At 46.5% G+C, this 20,329-nt stretch overlaps 1 protein-coding gene across 2 annotated transcripts in view; it reads right to left on the bottom strand.

Moving 5' to 3' along the window:
* The window catches only part of LYST (lysosomal trafficking regulator), a 568,355-nt gene that overhangs the window by 163,035 nt on the left and 384,991 nt on the right, over nt 1-20,329 (bottom strand). For both annotated transcript variants that reach the window (XM_077486620.1, XM_077486621.1), the window contains exon 31: nt 11,028-11,204. In XM_077486620.1, the coding sequence (XP_077342746.1) occupies nt 11,028-11,204 (177 nt within the window). The remainder of the gene's footprint in view (nt 1-11,027; nt 11,205-20,329) is intronic.

Raw genomic sequence — 20,329 nt, 5'->3', positions numbered from 1 at the left:
CCAATCAGTACAGAGAGTTCTCCTTATTGAGCTCTGCACAGTGTAATTTCAGCTTTCCACCCCCTTTTTTTCTGACAGGTTAGACGCGGTTTTTAAATTCTGGACTTTGAACAGTAGAGAAGATTGTAGATTAACAGGTACAATATACGTAGGAGGATTTGTATCACCTGAGGCCAGTCATTTCACTAGGCATATGTAAGGGGTTTACAACCACTTTTAGTACAGTTCATGTCTAGAAAATGAATCGCTAACCTTCTTACTATCAACACGTATTAAAGCAGAGTTCCACGCAAAAATGGAACTTCCACTTTAAGGGAAGGTGACCCCCTCGACATGCCACATTTTGCATGTCTTTTTTTGGGGGTTTCAGCTCCCACTTCCTCCCGGGGCACTGTGGCGCCGGAAGCAAGTTCATCTCTACCCTCTCCCTCTCGGCAATCATCTGGGACACGTCCCAGATAACTGTCCAGCCAGACTCGCACAAATGCGCAGCCAGGTGTCCACAATGAAAATGGCGGCGCCAAAGAGAGGAGGGGGAGACGAGCGGTTTGTGTTTTTTCACCTTAATGCATTCTATGCATTAAGGTGAAAAAACACCTGGCAGCCACCGGCCCCTTAGCCTCCCCATTTTACTTACCTGAACCGCTTCATTCAGTCGCCGGGGACGCGCTTTCGCGTCTGTCTCTCCCCGGGCTCCTGACTCTTGATGGGATAGATTGATAGCAGCGCAGCCTGCAGCTCTTGCTGCTGTCAATAAAATCAAATTACGCAGGGGGCAGAGCCAAGTCCAGCATTCAGTGTCTATAGAAGCAAATGCTGGCCTCTGGATTGTGCCTGCAAGGTAACCCCCTCGGTGAAGCGCTTCTCCTAGGGTTTATCAGATGTGAGGAGGAGCCTCAAGAGCCACCGGGGGACCCCAGAAGAGCAGGTTCGGGGGCCACTCTGTGCAAAATGAGCTGCACCGTGGAGGTATGCTTTTTATTTAAAAAAAAAAAAAAAAAAAAAAGACTTTACAGTCTCTAAGACTGGCAGGGGTGATCAAAATGATCGGCTTTTATTTATTAATGCAAAACCTTTATCCCAAAAGGAAAAAAAAACAGTTTTCTGTAATTGATTATAAAGTGTGATCTGGAGTTTGGTTTCAATTTGTTAGTGGTTATAAATCTGCTATAAACTGATGCAGCCACCACATTTATGACTGGTAGGGATGGGCCGAACCCATGCTCGGAGAAGGGTCTGGTATGGATTTTTGGGGGGGACCCCACGCCATTTTTGTTTAACACTTTGGCGCGAGGTTCCCCTTAATAGCAATACCAGATCTGAAGGGCCTGGTATGGAATTTGGGGGGACCCCCATGCATTTTTTAATTTCGATTCCGAGTTCCCCTCTGGGGGAATCCCATGCCGTTTTTATCAATGAACTTTTATGTGTATTGCCGGGACTGACAATTCATTATAGCCGCGAGTACTTTTTTTTCCTTTAGAAATGTAATTTTGCTCTCAAAATTTAAAGGAATATTACACTTTTATTGTTTCACTTTAAGCATTATTAAAATCACAGCTCCAGAATTTTTTTTTGTAGTCACCGTAAAATCCTTTTCTCTGTAATTCACCGACCGACACAGCTCCTCTCTTACCCATTGGATTGTTACGCCCACCTTTAGGAGAATACTAGGCATTATTTGTTATGTATCGCACGGAACTTTCCAGTTCCACCCAGGGGGCGATCCCTTAGGTAACATCCCTCCAGCCTGCCATGCAGTACGTCAACAAGCAGTATAATGTAAAGAAAAAAACGGAGGGGTGGGTGCTGTGTCGGTAGGTGAATTACAGAGAAAAGGATTTTACGGTGAATACAAAAAATCCTATTTTCTCTTATATTCACGGACCGACACAGCTCCTCTCTTAGCCATTGGGATGTTCCCAAACAGTGCCAAACGAGGGGTGGGAAAACAGCATAAAAAAACTTCATCACCATGGCAAATGGGAGCTAGTGAAACTTTACCCACAAAAAAACAGTGCATGGAAGAATCCCTCAACAGGAGTGACTACCTACAACCACACCAAAAACTGTGGATTGTAATTCAACAGTGCATTAACAGTACTGCGTTTTTATTGAAAAATCAGGAAGAAAAAAAAATATTGCATACTCAATTGCAACTATATGGCTGCCTGCAAAACTTTGCGGCCAAAACAGGCATCAGCCGATGCACTGACGTCTACCTTGTAGAACTTGGTAAGCATGTGGACAGACGACCAGGTCGCCACTTTACACACTTGAGCGACAGACGCTTGGTTATGGAAGGCCCAAGACATTCCGATAGTCCTTGTGCAGTGGGCCATGACTGGAAAGGGGGGCACCTGCCCCTTCAAGGCGTAGGCTTGTACTACAATCTGTCTGATCCACCTGGAATTGGTGGCTGTCGAGACGGCCATGCCTTTCTTTGGACCAGCCACCGAAACAAACAGTGAGTCTGACTTTCGAAAGGGAGCTGTGGCAGACAAATACACCTTCAAAGCCCGAACCACGTCCAGAGTGTGAAGGGCCATCTCCTTAGGATGTGTCGGCTTAGGACACAGAGATAGTAACCTCATTGATGTGAAACGCCGAAACCACCTTCGGCAAAAAGGATGATTGCGGACGCAACACCACATTATCCTTGTGGATAACCAGATAGGGCGACTTGCAAGACAAGGCCACCAGTTCCGAAACCCTCCTGGCCGATGTAATGGCCATTAGAAAGACAACTTTCTGGGAAAGTCAACAGAGGGATCTCCCTGATATTTGCAAATGGCGGTTTTTTCAGCGCCGATAACACCAGGTTCGGATCCCACAGGGGTAACGGACGCACCGGAGGGACTACATGTCGCACCCCTTAAACAAAGGTACTCACCAGTGAGTGAGACGCCAGGGGTCATTGAAAAATGACAGCCAAGGCTGATATTTGTCCTTTAATGGTGCTTAAAGTGGAAGTAAACTCCCCCATCGTTTTCAGCCAAGGAAGCTGCCATCTTTGTCTCTGTTTAATCTTCAACTCCTATGGTGCTGCACATGTGATTCGTTATGACACCAGCCATTGGATGGTTTGATAGTTTGGCTGAGAGCACAGCCAATGTGCAGTTAGCATTCCTGGCATGCCTTTTTTTTTTTTTTTTAACTGTTTAAAATCGATGGGTTTACTTCCACTTTTTTTTTTAATAAAATCTTTTTTATTGAGTTTGTCATTGGCATACAGTCTGTATGCCAATGACAAACTCAATAAAAAAGATTTTGCCCCATGTGGGCCAAACATTACCAACACAGGGGCACATTCCTGCTGAGGCAACAGGCCCCAACAAGGAACATCTTATAACAATCTACCTGTGAGGCAGCAACATACCACGACAGAGCAGAGCAACACAACTTAACCATGCCTATCTAAAGCCCAATATGGCGAGAGGTTAGCTAAGGAGATTCTGTGCACAATGGTAAAATTACATGATAATGTGACATAAGAGTATTTGGGTCAGTCTATCCGCATACTAAAATCACACTGTTAACCTAGGAGTTGTTTACTGCAGCAGTTGCCGTAGTGTCATCATCTAACCAGCAGGACCACACCTTCTCAAATTTTTGCGGGCAACCCCTGCCCGAGTAGGTGGCTTTATAAAGGGGCAAACTGGCATTCACCAGGCTTTTCCAAAACTTGAGGGAGGGTGGGGGTCGATTGTTTCCAGTGCATAGTGATGGCATTGCGCACATAATACAATAACAGGGATATGAGTATCTTCCTAGCTCTGAGGATCAGCATTTGCTCCACCAGCCCCAGCAGACAATATTTAGGGTCATAGGGGACACTAGTCTTGGTAATCTTAACTATCGCCAATAATGCACAACCGCCGGGCAGGCCCAGAAAATGTGAAAGAAGTCTCCAGGCTGATAGGAGCAGCGCCAGCATGCTGGGGAATGCGCTGGCGACATCTGGTGCAGTCTGTGGGGTGTATAGTGAGCTCAGTGTATAATTTTGTATTGGACAAGTTTGGCTCTTGCTGAAATCGGAGGGGAGAACGGAACATCCCAGATCTCCCTCCAATCATCCTCATCCAGCCCTGGTATGTCCCCCACCCATTTCCTGCGGAGGGAGGACAGCTCGGGGAGAGCAGCAACCAGTAGAGACCTATATATCTGAGACATGGGTTTCTCAGAGCCTTTCACCCTAAGGGTGGATTCAAGCTCAGAATATTCCAGGACAACTGGCTGACCCAAAAACTGACACCTATAAGCATGCGCAATTTGAAGATATCTGAAATGGGCCTGTGCAGGTATATTAAATTTGGTACGCATCACAGGAAAGGGAGTGAGTTCCCCGTCAGTGACAACCTGTACAAGAGTCAGTATTTTGTATTTCGCCCAGGCCTGTGGATCCGGGATAGTACTGAACTGTGAGAGGTTAGGGTTCAGCCACAGGGGGGTGTGAGGAGACCAGGAGTTCGGTAGGGGTGCCAAGTGCCTCTCCCACCCTCCATGCCCTCATAGTGGTGCGCATAGAAGGAGTGAGGCTATGAGGTGTTTTTGGCCCCCTCCAGAGACCCCACTGTAGCCGTCTCCAGCACCGTTGCAGAGTTGGTCAGATCGGGCTGCAACCACCAATGGGCAGTTACAAGTTGGGTGGCCAAGAAATATTTGTGACAATCAGGGAGAGCCAAACCCCCACTGTCCACAGGCCTGGTGAGAGTGGTGTATTTGAATCTATGGGTACTCGACCCCCAGATAAAGGAGAGGAAGAGTTGCCAAAGGGAGTCAAAAAAGGTTTTACTGAGCCATTGAGGGGAGTTCCTAAATACCCTGTTTCCCCTAAAATAAGACCTAGCGTGATTGTCGGTGTTGGCTGCAATATAAGCCCTACCACCCAAATAAGCCCAACTCTGTTTCCTCAAAAATAAGCCCTACCCTGAAAAGAAGACCTACAAGGACTTTAACTAGGGCTTATTTGGGGGGTAGGGCTTTTATTGCACCTATCACTGACAATCACACTAGGTCTTATTTTAGGGGAAACAGGGTATGTACGTAAGCTTGGGGAGGACCTTCATTTTTAGAAGTTTAATGCGCCCAATGAGGGAGAGGGGAAGATTGCCCCACACCCACAGTTTGGATTTGATCCCTATCAGGACAGGTTCAAGATTGAGCCGGACAAAGTCCCGGCTTTCTCTTGAAACAATAATACCTAAATAGGTAAATTTTTCAACCCACTGAAGCGGGGTAGAGGAGGATGAGGTCCTGGCCCCCTCGTCCACCGGAAAGAGCTGAGATTTATGCCAATTCACCCTCAACCCGTTGAAGGCGTCCATGACCCCAAGCGTGCCCCGCAGAGAATCGCCAGGATCATTTAAAAAAAGTAATAGGTCATCCGCATAGGGAGCCACTCTCTCCCCCAACCAGCCCACCCACCTGAAGACCACGGACCTCAGCCTGAGCTCCTGAGAGCCTCAGCAACAGGTTCCATGGCCAGGGCAAACAAAGCCGGGGAGAGAGGGCATCCCTGCCTGGTGCCTCTCTGCAGGGGGAACGAAGCAGACAGGGAGCCATTCAGTTTAATGCATGCTAGTGGGCCGGTGTATATCGTGCGTATCCAAGCAACAAACCTCAGTGGGAAACCCATTCTCCTAAGCACCTCCCACAGATACACCCATTCCACTGTATCAAATGCCTTTTCCATATCAAGAGTGGCAATGGTCCTAGTACCTTGATTAGCATGGGAGGCATGAATTTTGGAGAACAGTCTGCGTATGTTGATATCTGTGGACCTGCCTGGCATGAAGCCTGTTTGATCACAGTCTATCAGAGATTTGATTACTTTATTAAGTCTGGTGGACAATAATTTGGTTAGTATTTTTAAGTCACAGTTTAGGAGCGCTATTGGCCTGTAGGAGGTGCACTGCTTGGGGTCCTTATTAGGTTTTGGAATGAGAACAATATGGGCCTCCCTCATAGAGGCCGGCAGAGAGCCCTGTTGGAGACAGGCTCGATACATCTGGGCCAACCTGGGGGCAAGCAGTTCTACGTGGGCTCTATAATACTCTATGGGTAAGCCAGGGAGTGGACACCGCTCTTCCCCGTAAATCCCCAAGGCCTCCTCACTGTCCTGTATCCCCCGGGGGGGCAGCCGATTTTGATGCTCCACGATGCGTCGCTCTGCTCTGCAGATCGCTGCACCCGAGCCCGAGGATGCCGGAGGCGATGTACACCGTAGGATGGCGGCGGATCCACGGAGTGTGAAGCCAGCCACAGCCCTGTAGAGCCTCAATTGGCTGGCCGCGCTACACAAATTCTGCCAGGGCCTGTGAAGGAGACTGGTTTGGCTTTATAGGGAGAGTTTGGAGACTCTCCAGGCGCTAAGAAGGCAGGATGGATGTGGAATAAATCAGGATCTGCGGAGCTCCTCTAAAACACGTCTTCTTCCGGCTACATCCGGACACGCCCCCCGGTTTACTTCCACTTTAACGCCAACTTCTGGTCTACTCCTTGCTGAAGAAACAGCAGGATCCTGGATATACCAAAGGAGCGCGGATGCCATCCTTTCTCCTCACACATGGAGATGTAGGCCTTCCAGGTACGATGATAAATCTTCCTGGAAGAGGATTTCCATGCTCCCAACATAGTGGGGATCACTGAGTCCGACAGACCCCTGTTCCTCAACACCTGGCTTTCAATAGCCATGCCGTTAAAGCCAGATGGAAAAATCGGACCTTGAGACAGAAGGTCCTCTCCTAACGGCAGTCGCCGGGGTGCGTCTGCCACCAGCCGTACTAGGTCTGCGTACCACGGACGAGATCGTCTAGGTATCCCACGATCGTGATCCCACATTGCCGCCACAACGCCAGCACTGGAGCCAATACCGCGGTAAAGATTCAAAGGGGGGGGGGCTGATGCTAAACCAAACGTGAGAGCCACAAACTGGTAGTGGGCTTAACTGACTGCAAACCGCAGGAAACTTTTGATGCCGGAGGCATATGGGTATGTGCAGGTATGAATCCTGGATGTCTAAGGATGCCAGGAAGTCCCCTTGATGGAGTGCAGTGACTACTGAGCAAACGGATTCCATTATGAACCTCTGCACTTTCACAAATTGATTGAGGGCTTTTAGATCCAAAATTGGCCAAACCCCTTTCTTCTTGGGAACTACAAACAGGTTTGAGTAGAACCCCTGGAAACACTCCGGAACAGGTACAGTCACCACGCGATTCAGCGGGTCCCTTACTGCCCCCAAGAGGGCCTATCGGCGAGCCGGGGAAACGGGTATGCTGGGGGGGAAGAATCGGTTTTCCGGCCAAGAAAGAAACTATCTTGTAGCCTGTGGAAATCAGATCGCAGACCCATTGGTCAGACAGTCGAGCTTCCGAAGGCGACCCCCCACCCGAGACATGGGCGGGGGCAAATCTTCATGCGGAAGCACTTTTGTTTGCAGGCTTGTTAGGCTTGCGGTTCCAGGAACGTTTCTGTCCTTCCGTGGTCGTCCTGTCGGGCTGGGGACGTTTAGCTGAAGCTCCGGGCGGACGAAACAGCCGTTTGTGAGTGGAAAAAGAGGGCCCTTGCTTACGGCATGGCTCCTTAGCCTTCCAAGCCTTTGGGAGTAGAGTACTCTTACCACCTGTGGCATTCTTAATAATGTCATCCAAAGAGGCTCCAAAGAGCCGGTTGCCAAGGAAGGGAAGATCCGTCAGGGCTTTTTTAGATGACTGGTCAGCAGACCAGCATTTTAACCAAATCAGGCTCCTCAGCACCACTGCTGACACTGAAGCCTTGGATAACAGAGGGAGGGTATCCAGGGCCGCTTCACAAATGTACTTAATGCCTTGCACAAGTTGGTCTGCTAGTTTCACGCAGACATGGGAAGCCTGTTGTTCACCCAATTTGCAGTGCAACGGTTTTGCCCACTCAGTGTGTGCCTGGACACAAGTGCAGATGCCAGTACTGGTCGCACGGCTGACCCCACAACCGTAAACAAGGAACGAGCCACTGCCTAGGCCTTCCTGTCCGTGGGATTCTTAAAATGTAGGCGTCCCGTCTACAAGGATCGTGGTTACTTTGTTTAACCTGGATACTGGGGGGGCCGACCACTTTTTGAGAAGGCTCTCCTCAAAGGGGTAATGCACCGCCATGTATTTGGGAACCTTAACGGTCCATTGCGGTCGACCCCATTCCTTGTAAATTAACTTGTCAACATAAGTCAGATACGGGAACAACTTAGGTGAACGGGCTGGCTTACGGGGCCCAAAAGGGACCGCTACCTCAGCAGAGGAATCTGCTGGCTCCTGAATCTTCAGGGTATCATGCACAGCTGTGATAGGTGCTCCAACAAACGCTTTGCCATGTACAGACCCGGACGGGAACTCATCCGCACTGTCCAAACGGTCCTGGTCAGCGGCATCTAACAATACAGAGCAGGGGTCACCAGTCTAAGCAGGCCCTGAGTCTGCGTCAGACCTCTCCCCAAAGGATGGGGCCGGGGGGAGCTTTTTAGCACCTTTGCGCCCACGCACCGCCTCCATCTTGGGAACGAACAAATTGAGGACCGCCGACAAAGTGTCCATGGGCACTGCACAGTCTGCAGGCGACCCGGTTGCAATTGCCTGGATTTCGGTCGAAGAAACATTAGTTTCTAAAGCCAAGCTAACCCTACCCTGTCTGCCACCCGAAGGGGAATTAGGACAGTGACAGTCCCACACTCCTTACTGCTTCTGGCTGAGGAGCTCTTTCCCGCAGGACTCACCAACCTGAGGGGTTCTGCACTATCCAGCAGGTAGTGCCTGTAGTCTGTTAGCTCCCAGGTGCAGAGGAAACAGCCCTGTGTCAGTAGAAGCAGCTGCTAATGGCACTCAAACCGCTCTGTAGTGTGCTCAGGATCAAAGAAAATGGCCGCCCAGCGTCCAGTATAAGGACATAAAACACGGGGAAAAATGGGTGCCAGAGCACAGGAGCACATGCTGCCGCTAGAGAACACTGAAAAACCTGTGCAGGCACCTGTAAAATGGCCGTTGGCATCCTGTATAGGACAAATCACAGGGAAAATGGCCACCGAAGCTGAGGAGAGCATGCTTTCCCTTGCCCACACCTAAAATGGCTGCCGAGTGCAGAACCATGAGCGACAGAGAGGAATAATGGCGGTGGACACAGCGCTCCACATGACACAGGCCCAGCCTCACAGATACCTTCCAGGTGCAGAGGAAACAGCTGCTAATGGCACTCAAACCGCTCTGTAGTGTGCTCAGGATCAAAGAAAATGGCCGCCCAGCGTCCAGTATAAGGACATAAAACACGGGGAAAATGGGTGCCAGAGCACAGGAGCACATGCTGCCGCTAGAGAACACTGAAAACTGTGTTCAGGCTCCTGGAAAATGGCCGTTGGCATCCTGTATAGGACAAATCACAGGGAAAATGGCCACCGAAGCTGAGGAGAGCATGCTTTCCCTTGCCCACACCTAAAATGGCCACCGAATGCAGAACTATGAGGGACAGAGAGGAATAATGGTGGTCGACACAGCGCTGCACATGACACAGGCCCAGCCTCACAGATACCTTCCAGGGGCATGAAAAACAGGACACAGCCAGTCAGCGCCACTCCCCCCAGGTGAGAGCCCCCCCCGGAGAGGCCCTGCACACACACACACACACACACACACCTCTCAGCAGCATCCCCCATGGAGGGGTGGAGGGGGAAAGGGACAGAAGAGAGGGAGGTGAGGGACCCCCGAATTGACCTCCCAGGGAACGCCCAGCTGCTCAGTCCCACTGAGGCAGGGAGAGCTGTACTTACCAGTCCTGAAGAGCTGGGAGACATTCCATCACAGACCCACTCACTGATCAGTACAGGGTGGCTTCTGGCCTCCGCACACTGTGACGCAGACATCAGTAGCCCGGCCATATGTGTGCCCCGGAGCATAAAAGCTCACGACCACCTCTGGAGCTGAGGTTTCGTCGTGGCCGGCCTAGCGTGGAGCTGTGACCTGCACACGCTTGATGGCCGGACTGGGGAGACTACAAGAATAAGGGTATCCAGCCTGTCACCCAGTCGGCTGTTGATAGCAGATCACAGGCTCTATCATCTTGCGCAAAAAGCCAAGCTTCTGCAGAAAAAAAACATGGACTGATGGGCCTGTCAGGGTTCCTAGGTCCTTCTCTAGGCAAAATAAAACGGATGACTGCATGGCAGGCTGGAGGGTTGTTACCTAAGGGACCGTCCCCTGGGCGGAACTGGAAAGTTCTGTGTGTTACATAACAAGTAATGCCTAGTATTCTCCTAAGGGTGAGCATAACAACCCAATGGCTAAGAGAGGAGCTGTGTCGGTAGGTGAATAGAAGAGAAAACTTTTTTTGCATTGATACATGTCCCCTGGGGCAGGACTCGGGTCCCCAAACACTTTTTATGACAATACAATGCATATAAGCCTTTAAAATTAGCACTATTGATTTCTCCCATAGACTTTTAAAGGGTGTTCCACGGCTTTCGAATTTGCTGCGAACACCCCAAATTGTTCACTATGCGGCGAACATCAAAGGTTTGAGTTGAACTTACATTTGACTCGAACAGCGGGACCATCCCTAATGATTGGTAAGCAGCAATGTAATACATTTTTGGTTTTGGGTTTAAAACCACTTAAGGTTTGACCCATTATATAGTTCTGGTAAATGAGAAGTTGTACAGATTGCATAGTTCATGTCCAGCTTAAAACTGCACAGGTAACAAAAAAAAAGTGTGGCAATTACAAATACTATCATTATGCTTTTAGTAGACATTTTTACAGTGTAATAAAGGAAAATGAACAGTCACAGCCTGGCAATGGAATTTATTTTTTACCGTGGCATAAAAACAAATATAAATGTACTTAAAGCCTCTACTCATGTGATCACGTGTATTTTAACAGAAGCAAATTCTGGATTTCTCCAGAATAAGATTCCCGTGACCTTGGCCCTTGTACAACAGTTGATTTATTTAAACAACCACAAAAAACAATTGTATTCATTATTTTTATATTATAGCACAAACATACCTCTTTAGCGGCTTTCACAAGGTCTGGCTTTAGTGGTGCGCCTGGAGGGATACATCTATAACCTGCTTGCTTTATGGCATTCATCAATAAAACTCCAGCAGCTTCATCCTCTCTGGTTAAATTGTCTTTATGATTGTGCAAAAGCTCAAAAACATAAAGAGCTAATTTGGGGCCGTGCTGAAATCAGAAAATGAGTGTAAAAATTACTAAAAGATATATATAAATATATATATATACATTATACATACACACATCTTCTGCCAGAGCATCTGGAGAATTCTCAAAAAAAAACTCACAAGCAGCTCAAAGAACAGTTGAATTGTTTGTTGCATGAATAAATCACCCTTAGCTGGATGCATTTTAAATGGATTTAGCCTTTGCCTTTTCCTGTATTAAAGAGAAATACCAAAATTGCTCCAGGAGTTTATTTCATTTACCTATCTGGAATATTTTGCAATGCATACAGACCTGTACCTGTGGATTTACATGGAGAAATGAATGGCGGGTTCTATCGAGGCAACCTCTTTTGGATGCACAGACAATGTGGTCTACATTCCCCTCAGCTCAGCTGTGAGTGGCACACACTTTTCTATATTCATTCATCGGAAGGGGATGCCAGATGCACCACAACAGACCAAAAATTACTCTTCAGGCAGAGAAACACATGGCCCAGTAGCAAATTACATTGCACTGCGGTGCACACAGATGCTTTACCGCAGTGTACTAATGTGAATGGTCCCTAAGATTGGAACATTCACTATGGATTTGGACACCAGAAATGACTATAGCAAGAAAACGCATGGCAAATTTCAGGGTCAATACTTCCAGTAAAATGTGGAAAGCACAGCAAATACATTGTGCATGCAGTAGTGCCCACACCATACTAAAGGCTTTTTTTTTTTTTAATGATTGTCCGTGCTTGTCTTCTGCAAATGCTAACTGATGTCATTCCCCCCATACTCCTCTCCTGTGCATACCGCCAACCCCTCTCTTCTGCACATTCTGCTGAGGTCTTCGCTCTGTTTTCTTCTCCTGCATATACTGCCTATCACACTCCTCACCTAAATATACTGCACACCTTCCCTCCCTCTCCAAGCCTCTCCTGTGCACACTAGCCCATCATAACCCCAGTGCAGTACTTGCAGATAATGTCCAGTGTTATAATTTCTGGCATTCCTCTCCTGCAGATACTGGCGACTGCTATACCCTCCCACACCACTCCTGCACTTTAAGGATCTGAATGTAGATCATAAACCTAATGACAGCTTGCAAAAGCTAGCAAAAATACCTCCTTGTATTTAAAAAGGTATGGGCTCCAAAAGAGGAGACATTTTGCCCCTGTGAAATCACTAGTAACCTCATTTGGCGTATGCAGTTCAGTTTTGGGCACCAGTTCAAAAAAGGATATCCATGAACTGGAGAAATTGCAGAGAAGGGCAACCAGACTGATAGGAGGCATGGAAGAGCTGAGCTATGAGGAAAGATTAGAGGAACTGAATTTATCCTCTCTTGTGAAGAGGAGATCAAGGGGAGTATGACCAGCATGTAAAAATACATAAGTGGTCCATATAGTGAACTAGGCATTAAGTTATTCACTTTCAGGCCATTACAGAGTACAAGGGGAACTCTATATCTGGAGAAAGATTGTACCTCCCCATACAGAAAGGCTACTTCACAGTAAGAACTGTGAAAATGCATTATAGAATCTCTCAAGAACTAGTTCTGCTCAGCTTAGTAGATTGTTTTAACCCTTTCCCACCCTATAGCCAAAAAACAGCTACATCGCAGGCTTACTTTGCTGGGAGGGGGTCCATGGATGCCCTCCAGTGATCGTGCTGCCCGCACTCCCCCTGCGGCGCACAGGCGGCAGGCTCTGTGATCACTGAGTCCTTCTGACTGGTCTGAGCTGGTCACAGATCTGGGTAAAGGGCAGATCACAGTGGTCCTTTAATACATGATAAGCTGTTTCCAATGACAGCTGATTACAGATGTAAACACAAGCAGGTTATCGGCTTTTCTTTCCGCAAGCTGACAGCGTGAGGAAGGGAGAAGAGAGCCCACAATTGGCTAGTGTTAAAGGGACATTTACACTGATGATCAGGGCATGGATTATCAGTGTCCTGATTATTACTGCAGTCCCAACAGTGATGCCCATTAGTGCCGGCCATCAGGCAGAGCTATCTATGGACATCAGTGGCATCTATCCGTGGCCATCAGACCAGCCTCGTCAGCACACATTAGCGAAGTAGAAAAATTAGCTGTCTGCAAAATTTTATGGCTGAAAATTGGCCTGGGTAGGAAGTGGGTGGACGTGTCCCTTAGGCAAGAGCTGGATGCATTCCTAAATGCACAAAATATAACTAGATACTAACTCTTAGAAGAAGTATTAGCACCAGAGGTAGCTGATGCAGGGAATTTCCTATTGCCTCTAGGGGGATCAGGAAGGAATTTCCCCTGCTGAAGAAAACTGGATCATTTTTTTTGGTTGGACAAGATGGACTTTTTTCAACCTATGTAAACATGTGACAAAAGAAGCGTTGATCCTAAACTACAAAAGTTTACACATTGTTTCTTCTTAATTACTCAATTAACTACTTAAGCCCCGGACCATTTTGCAGCTAAAAGACCAGGCCCCTTTTTGCAATTTGGCACTGCGTCGCTTTAACTGACAATTGCGCGGTCATGCGACATGGCTCCCAAACAAAATTGGTGTCTTTTTCCCACAAATATAGCTTTCTTTTGGTGGTATTTGATCACCTCTGCAGTTTTTATTTTTTACACTATAAACAAAAATAGAGTGACAATTTTGAAAAAAATGCAATATTTTTTACACTTTGCTATAATAAATATCCCCCAAAAATATATAAAGAAACACTTTTCCTCCTCAGTTTAGGCTGATACATATTCTTCTACATATTTTGGGTAAAAAAAACAAAAAAACACAATAAGTGTTTATTGATTGGTTTGCGCAAAAGTTATAGCGTCTACAAAATAGGGGATAGTTTTATGGCATTTTTATAAAAAAAAAAATTTTACTAGTAATAGCAGCGATCAGAGATTTTTATTGTGACTGCGACATTATGGCGGACATGTCGGACAATTTTGACAAATATTTTGGGACCATTGGCATTAATACAGCAATCAGCGCGATTAAAAATGCATGGATTACGGTAAAAATGTCACTGGCAGTGAAGGGGTTAACACTAGGGGGCAGTGTAGGGGTTAAGTTGTGTGTTTTTTTTTTACTGTAGGTGGTGTGGCTTGGCTTGTGACATCACTGATAGTCTTTCCCTATGACAGGGAACAGACTATCAGTGACAAGCTCACTAGGAAGCACGGGGAGAGGTTTGTTTACACTTACCTCTCCCCGGTGATTGGGTTCCGCGGCCACGGTCACAGGACTCAGGACCGGGTCGTGAGTGCACCGCCGGCAGCACGCGACCCACGGCTGGGCTCTTAAAGGGCAACGTACCTGTAGGTGCTTGTGCCCAGCCGTGCCATTCTTCCAACGTATATTGGTGTGAGGAGGTCCTTAAGTGGTTAACCACTTCTCACCCGGCCAATGTACATATACGGCCGGGTGGGAGCCGCCTCCTTCTGACTGGACATTCAGGAACGTCCTTCAGAAGGAGGGGGATCGCGCGCGTGCCCGCGCAGCGGCACGATCCCGATGCGCTCATGTCACCCGGACACGGCGCATCTTGGATTGGCAGGAGGGCTCTGTGATTTGCCTTCCTGATCACATGACGGCCGTGTCCAATCACAGCCATCATGTGATCAAAACAAACAGCCGGTTGCTAGGCAATCGGCTCTCCTCTCCTTACACGGAAGTCGTCGCTGAGAGGAGAGCAGATCGCTGCAGCCGGATGGTAATCAGTGAGTATGAGCTGTTTTTACAGTTTTTTACTCACTGATCACTAGTCTAGTGTCACCACACAGTGTAAACACACATGTCCCCAAAACACACATATCCCCAAATAATAAAAAGACATGTCCCCAAATAAAAATAAAAAAAAATATGTCCCACTAAAATCACATGTCCCAATGATTATCTGCACACATATGTACGTGATCACCTGCACACATATGTACATGATCATTTGCGTACATATGTCTGTGATCACACAAACCAATTATTATACACTTAACGGAATTTTTTTTACCAAAAACATGTAGCAGAATACATTTTGGCTTAAATTTATGACAACTTTTGATTTTATTGGATTTCTTTTAAAATAGATTAAAGAAAATATAGTTTTCAAAATTTCCGCCTTTTTTGCGCTTATATGGCAAAAAATAAAAAACGGAGTCGTAAATAAATACCACCAAAATAAAGCTCTATTTGTGCGAAAAAATGATAAAAATTGATAAAAATTTCATTTGGGTACAGTGTAGCATGACCGCGCAATTGTCATTGAAATTGCGAGAGCGATGAAAGCTGAAAATTGGGCTGGGAAGGAAGGGGGTGAAAGTGCCCTGTATTGTAGTGGTTCAGCATTGTTGTAAAAAAACAAAACAAAACAAAACAAATCAAAACCCTTTCCTTTTCCAGGAACGGGCATATTTCTGACAGTGCTCCTAAAATGGTGAAATTTATTTAATTTTATTTCCCCTCTGCTGTAAATACACTTTATACTTTTCATGCAATGCCATCAGGACATAAACACACTTGCCTACACATCCAAATTTGATCATTAGCCATGTTACAAAATGGTAATTTGTTTGATACCTAATGATCTTAACGGGAGGGTCAATTCCTCATTAAACACTGAAAAAGTGACATCCCACACTTCTAAGCGTTCTGTGGTTGGAGGAGGAGAGAGGATGGGTGGGGATGCATATGATTTCTCATCCTCCAATCACTGAACATCTTAGATTCTGTGTAAAAAAACCCACAAAGTTTTCAGTAAATGGGCCTTGAGTGAGGAGGCAATGTGGTGTGACCTCATACCCTTCACTTCCATTAGGTGCTACTTCGCTTGCTTGCAACACCCAGAAATCCAGCAGTGTCAGCTAATAAATGAGCTATGATTTTACTACTATACAGTAGCAAAGCATATACTTGATAGCTATTAATTATTTTCTACATATTTTGAAGCTGCTCTTTCCATTGCCCTCCCCTTTTTGCTCTGCAGATGGTAGGATGAACACTGAGCATTCGATGCACAGCCCCATAAATTCATGAGAGCACTCAACTTCATTCCCTACCCACACATGCATAGTCTGCTTTTCCTCCCAGCTCAGAAGTTCAAGCATGCGGGAAAGTGGACTGCACATGCAAGGATAGAGAAAAAAGTGTTTTTTGTGAGTTTCCAGGGCTGTGCATAAAGCGCTAAGTAGCAGAATGGAGATGGGTGGGAGCAACAGAGGCACGGTGGTGTAGTGGTTAGCACTCTCACCTGCCAGTAAGAATGGTCGCTGGTTCGAATCCAAACCACGACACTACCTGCTGGAGTTTGCATGTTCTCCCTGTGCCTGCGTGGGTTTCCTCCGGGTACTCCGGTTTCCTCCCACAATCCAAAGACATGCAGGTAGGTTAATTGGCCTCTGTCCAAAATTGGCCCTAGTATATGAATGGGGACCTTGGATTGTGGGGACTGAGTGTGCAAGGGATAAGGACAATTGTAGACACTCACTCAGGTTGAACTGGATGGACTGGTGTCTTTATTCAACCTTACTAACTATGAAACTATGAAAAAGCAGCTTAACCATTTACTCACTGGGCACTTAACCCCCTTCCTAACCAGACAAATTTTCAGCTTTCTGTGCTCTCACATTTTGAATGACAATTACTCAGTCATGCAACACTGTAACCATATAAAATTGTTGTCCTTTTTTTCCCACAATTAGAGCTTTCTTTTGGTGGTATTTAACCAGTTCCCGTCTGGCGCACGCCGATGTACGTCGGTAGAATGGCACAGCTGGGCAAATGGGCGTACGTGTACGTCCCTTTAAAATTGCGCTGGCCGGGACCTCCATGAGTCGGCTCGCGGGTCCAACGGACTCGATGGCAGCGGGGATACCCCTGATCGCCTCATGGAGAGGAAGAGCGGGGAGATGCTAGTTTATATTAGCATCTCCCCGTTCTGCCAAGTGGAAAGTGTCACTGATCTCTGCTGTTTCGGACGTGGATCTGTTCGCATCCAGATTCAACAAAAAGGTCGACAACTTTGTGTCAAGGACGAGGGATCCCCTAGCGTGCGGAACAGACGCCTTGGTCTTTCCATGGGATTACTTCTCACTAATCTATGCGTTTCCGTGCCTTCATTGCAGGATCAAGCAGCAACAGAAAGAGGATATTCTGGTGGCCCAGAAAAATTATCTTTTTGGTTGCTATATGCTCTGCCAGAAGGGTATCGGAATTGGTGGCTCTGTCTTGTAAAGAGCCATATTTGATTATGCATAAGGATAAGGTGGTATTGGGGACTCATCCTTGATTCCTACCGAAGGTATTGACAGGTTTTCATTTAAACCAGGATATTATTATGTCTTCTTTTTTTCCAGAGCCTCGATCTAGGGAAGAGAACTCACTACATTCCCTGTCATGATCAGGGGTCAGGCTCGAAGACCAATTGCTATAGCAGTTGCAGGACTACCACTAACCAGCAGGATAGGAGCACAGACAGTCACCCTGGCAGATGACACAGGCTCACCTGAGGTGCGGAGTTTAAGTACTAACCGGTTTTCACCAGAGCTCCAGAAGGTGGAGATGGATTAAGCTGCGTGTTAGTACCAGGTTGCGGTCCTCAGGATCACCCCACCAGGATGTGAGCAAGCCGGGGTTCAGTAGCGGATGATCAGGTAAGGATCAAACAGAAAAGGTCAGTAAGCAAACCAAAAGGTCGGTAACAAGTAGTTGCAGGTTGGGATCAGGCAGAAGCGTAGTCATGGAACAAGCCAAGGGTCGATAACGAGCAGTAGCAAATATAAGCGGCAGCAGGGAAGACAGGAGCGAGATACAGGCTGGAGATAGCACAATATTCTGGCAAGGAGGAAGTGCAGAGACATGGCTTAGATCAGGAAGTTCATGGGAGGAGCAAAGAGTTCAAGGTTCAGCTGAAATCAAGGTACAAGGCAGGGTTGTCTAAAGGATCTGACAAGGCACTGTCCAGCATCTCAGATAGCTCAGAGAGAAGATTCATTGCCAGACACAGCTGAGGTCCCGGGTTCAAGTCCAGGTGCTGACATTCCCCATGTAGTGAGAGCAGTCAAGGTCTATTTAAAGGTGACTGCTTAGATTTGCAAAACAGATGTTCTGTTTGTACTGCTGGAAGGTCCTAAATGTGGACAGGCAACATCAAAACCTAATTCCAAATGGATTTGTCACGTGATTGTTCAAGCTTATGGTCTAGAGAAGAAAATTCTTCCTTTTCATGTTAAAGCACACTCCACCAGGGCTGTTAGTGGTTCTTGGGTGGTGCATCACCAGCCTCCATGGCTCAGATCTTCAGGGCCGCAGCTTGCTCTTCAGTCCATACATTTACCAGATTCTATCAAATCGATGTAAAGGGTCCAGAGGATATTGCCTTTGGGCGTAGTGTACTGCAGGATTCAGTATAAGTCCTCTAGTATCTTAATGCCCTATCTTTTTTGCTGCGTCTCCCTCCCTTCAGTTGCCATTGCTATGGGACATCCCACATAGTAACTACTAAGGCTCTGTGTCCCCTGATGTATGAAAAGAAAACAGGATTTTTACAAACGGCTTACCTGTAAAATCCTTTTCTTTGAATTACATCACGGGACACAGAGGCCCTTCCCTTCTTTGGTATACACGTATATTGCTTGGCTACAAAACTAAGGTACTCCCAGTAGTGGGAGGGGTTATATAGGGAATGCACTTCTTGTCTTAGTGTGTGCCAGTGTCCATCACCTCAAGGTGGCTTATAACCCACTTAGTAACTACTATGGATTTGTGTCCCCTGATGTACTTCAAAGAACAGGATTTTACAGGTAAGCGGTTTTTAAAAATCCTGTTTTTGCATAAGTATTTTTTCATATGCTTACATTATTTTGAACCTGAAGATTAATATTGACAAAACATAAAGAGGCGCTGAATGTTTAAAAAAATACAACAAACAACATTAAAGAGACCCTGTTTTCAGATTTTTTAAAATCAAAATACAGTAGTAGTAGTAGAGCAAAACTGGAAAAAATAGTATTTCCTCCCTGATTTTTTTTTTTTTTTTACTTTCCTTCTTAATGAAGTTTTCTTGAGCTAATGTTTCACAAAAATCAAACACTTCTGGGGTTGTTGGATCTTTGTCCGTGTTGACCTTCACGATGCTGCTTTTTTTCCCTTAGTGATATGAAACAAGGTTCATGACACAGTCTATTACAAAAGCAGAGTGCTGGAGCATGCATACAGACCAGCCAGCAGTAGCAGGTGTTTCTTCAATGGCGTAGGCAGCACCTCTCCGAATCTTCCGTAGAAATGTGAAAGCGGTTTAAGTCGGTAAATGCCTACTAGTTTTGCTCTACTACTACAGTTATGCCCAAAACAATTGGCACCCCTGCATTTTTGTAAGGAGCCACTTCTGCTGCTGGTTGAGCTGGCTGCTGAAACATTCACATGGCAGCCTACTGATTTTTTACTAGTCACCGACCGCTCTTATATCATGGAGGAAAGAAGAATAGATTTTGCGGAAATTTTCTGCTGCAAGCTGGTCTGTATGCATGCTCCCACACAGCACCACACGTCTCAGTAGTAGGTTGTGCACAGACAGCACCTCTCCGAATCTTTCATAGAACTTTGAAAGCGGTCTCTGTCGGTAAATGCCTACTAGTTTTGCTCTACTACTACAGTTATGGCCAAAAAACTGGATTTTTTAAAACAGCTTACCTGTAAAATTATTTTCTTTGATGTACATCAGGGGACACAGAGCCATAGTACTAACTATGTGGGTTATAGGGCCACTGATAGGTGATGAACACTGGCACGCCCTAAGGCAAGAAGTATACTCCCTATGTAACCTCTCCCACTACAGGAAGTACCTTAGTTTTGTACCCAAGCAATACAAGTGTATACCAAGAAAGGAGGGATCTGTGTCCCTTGATGTACATCAAAGAAAAGGATTTTACAGGTAAGCCGTTTTAAAAATCCTGTTTTATTTTCTTACATCAGGGGACACGGAGCCATAGTAGTTACTATGTGGGATGTCCCATAGCAATGGCAACTGAAGGGAGGGAGACACAACAAAAAAAGGAGGCCAGAGGACTCATACTGCAGCCCGCAGAACACTGCGCTCCCAAAGGCAATATCCTCATGACATTTTACATCGATTTGTTAAATATGGTAACTGTAT

Source organism: Lithobates pipiens, unplaced genomic scaffold, assembly GCF_037356315.1.
Source record: "Lithobates pipiens isolate NorthernLeopardFrog02 unplaced genomic scaffold, aLitPip1_a1.2 Scaffold_18, whole genome shotgun sequence".
In the NCBI taxonomy this organism is placed as follows: Eukaryota; Metazoa; Chordata; class Amphibia; order Anura; family Ranidae; genus Lithobates; species Lithobates pipiens.
The sequence above is the reverse complement of the archived record's forward strand: the minus strand, read 5'-3'. Positions and strand labels throughout refer to the sequence as shown.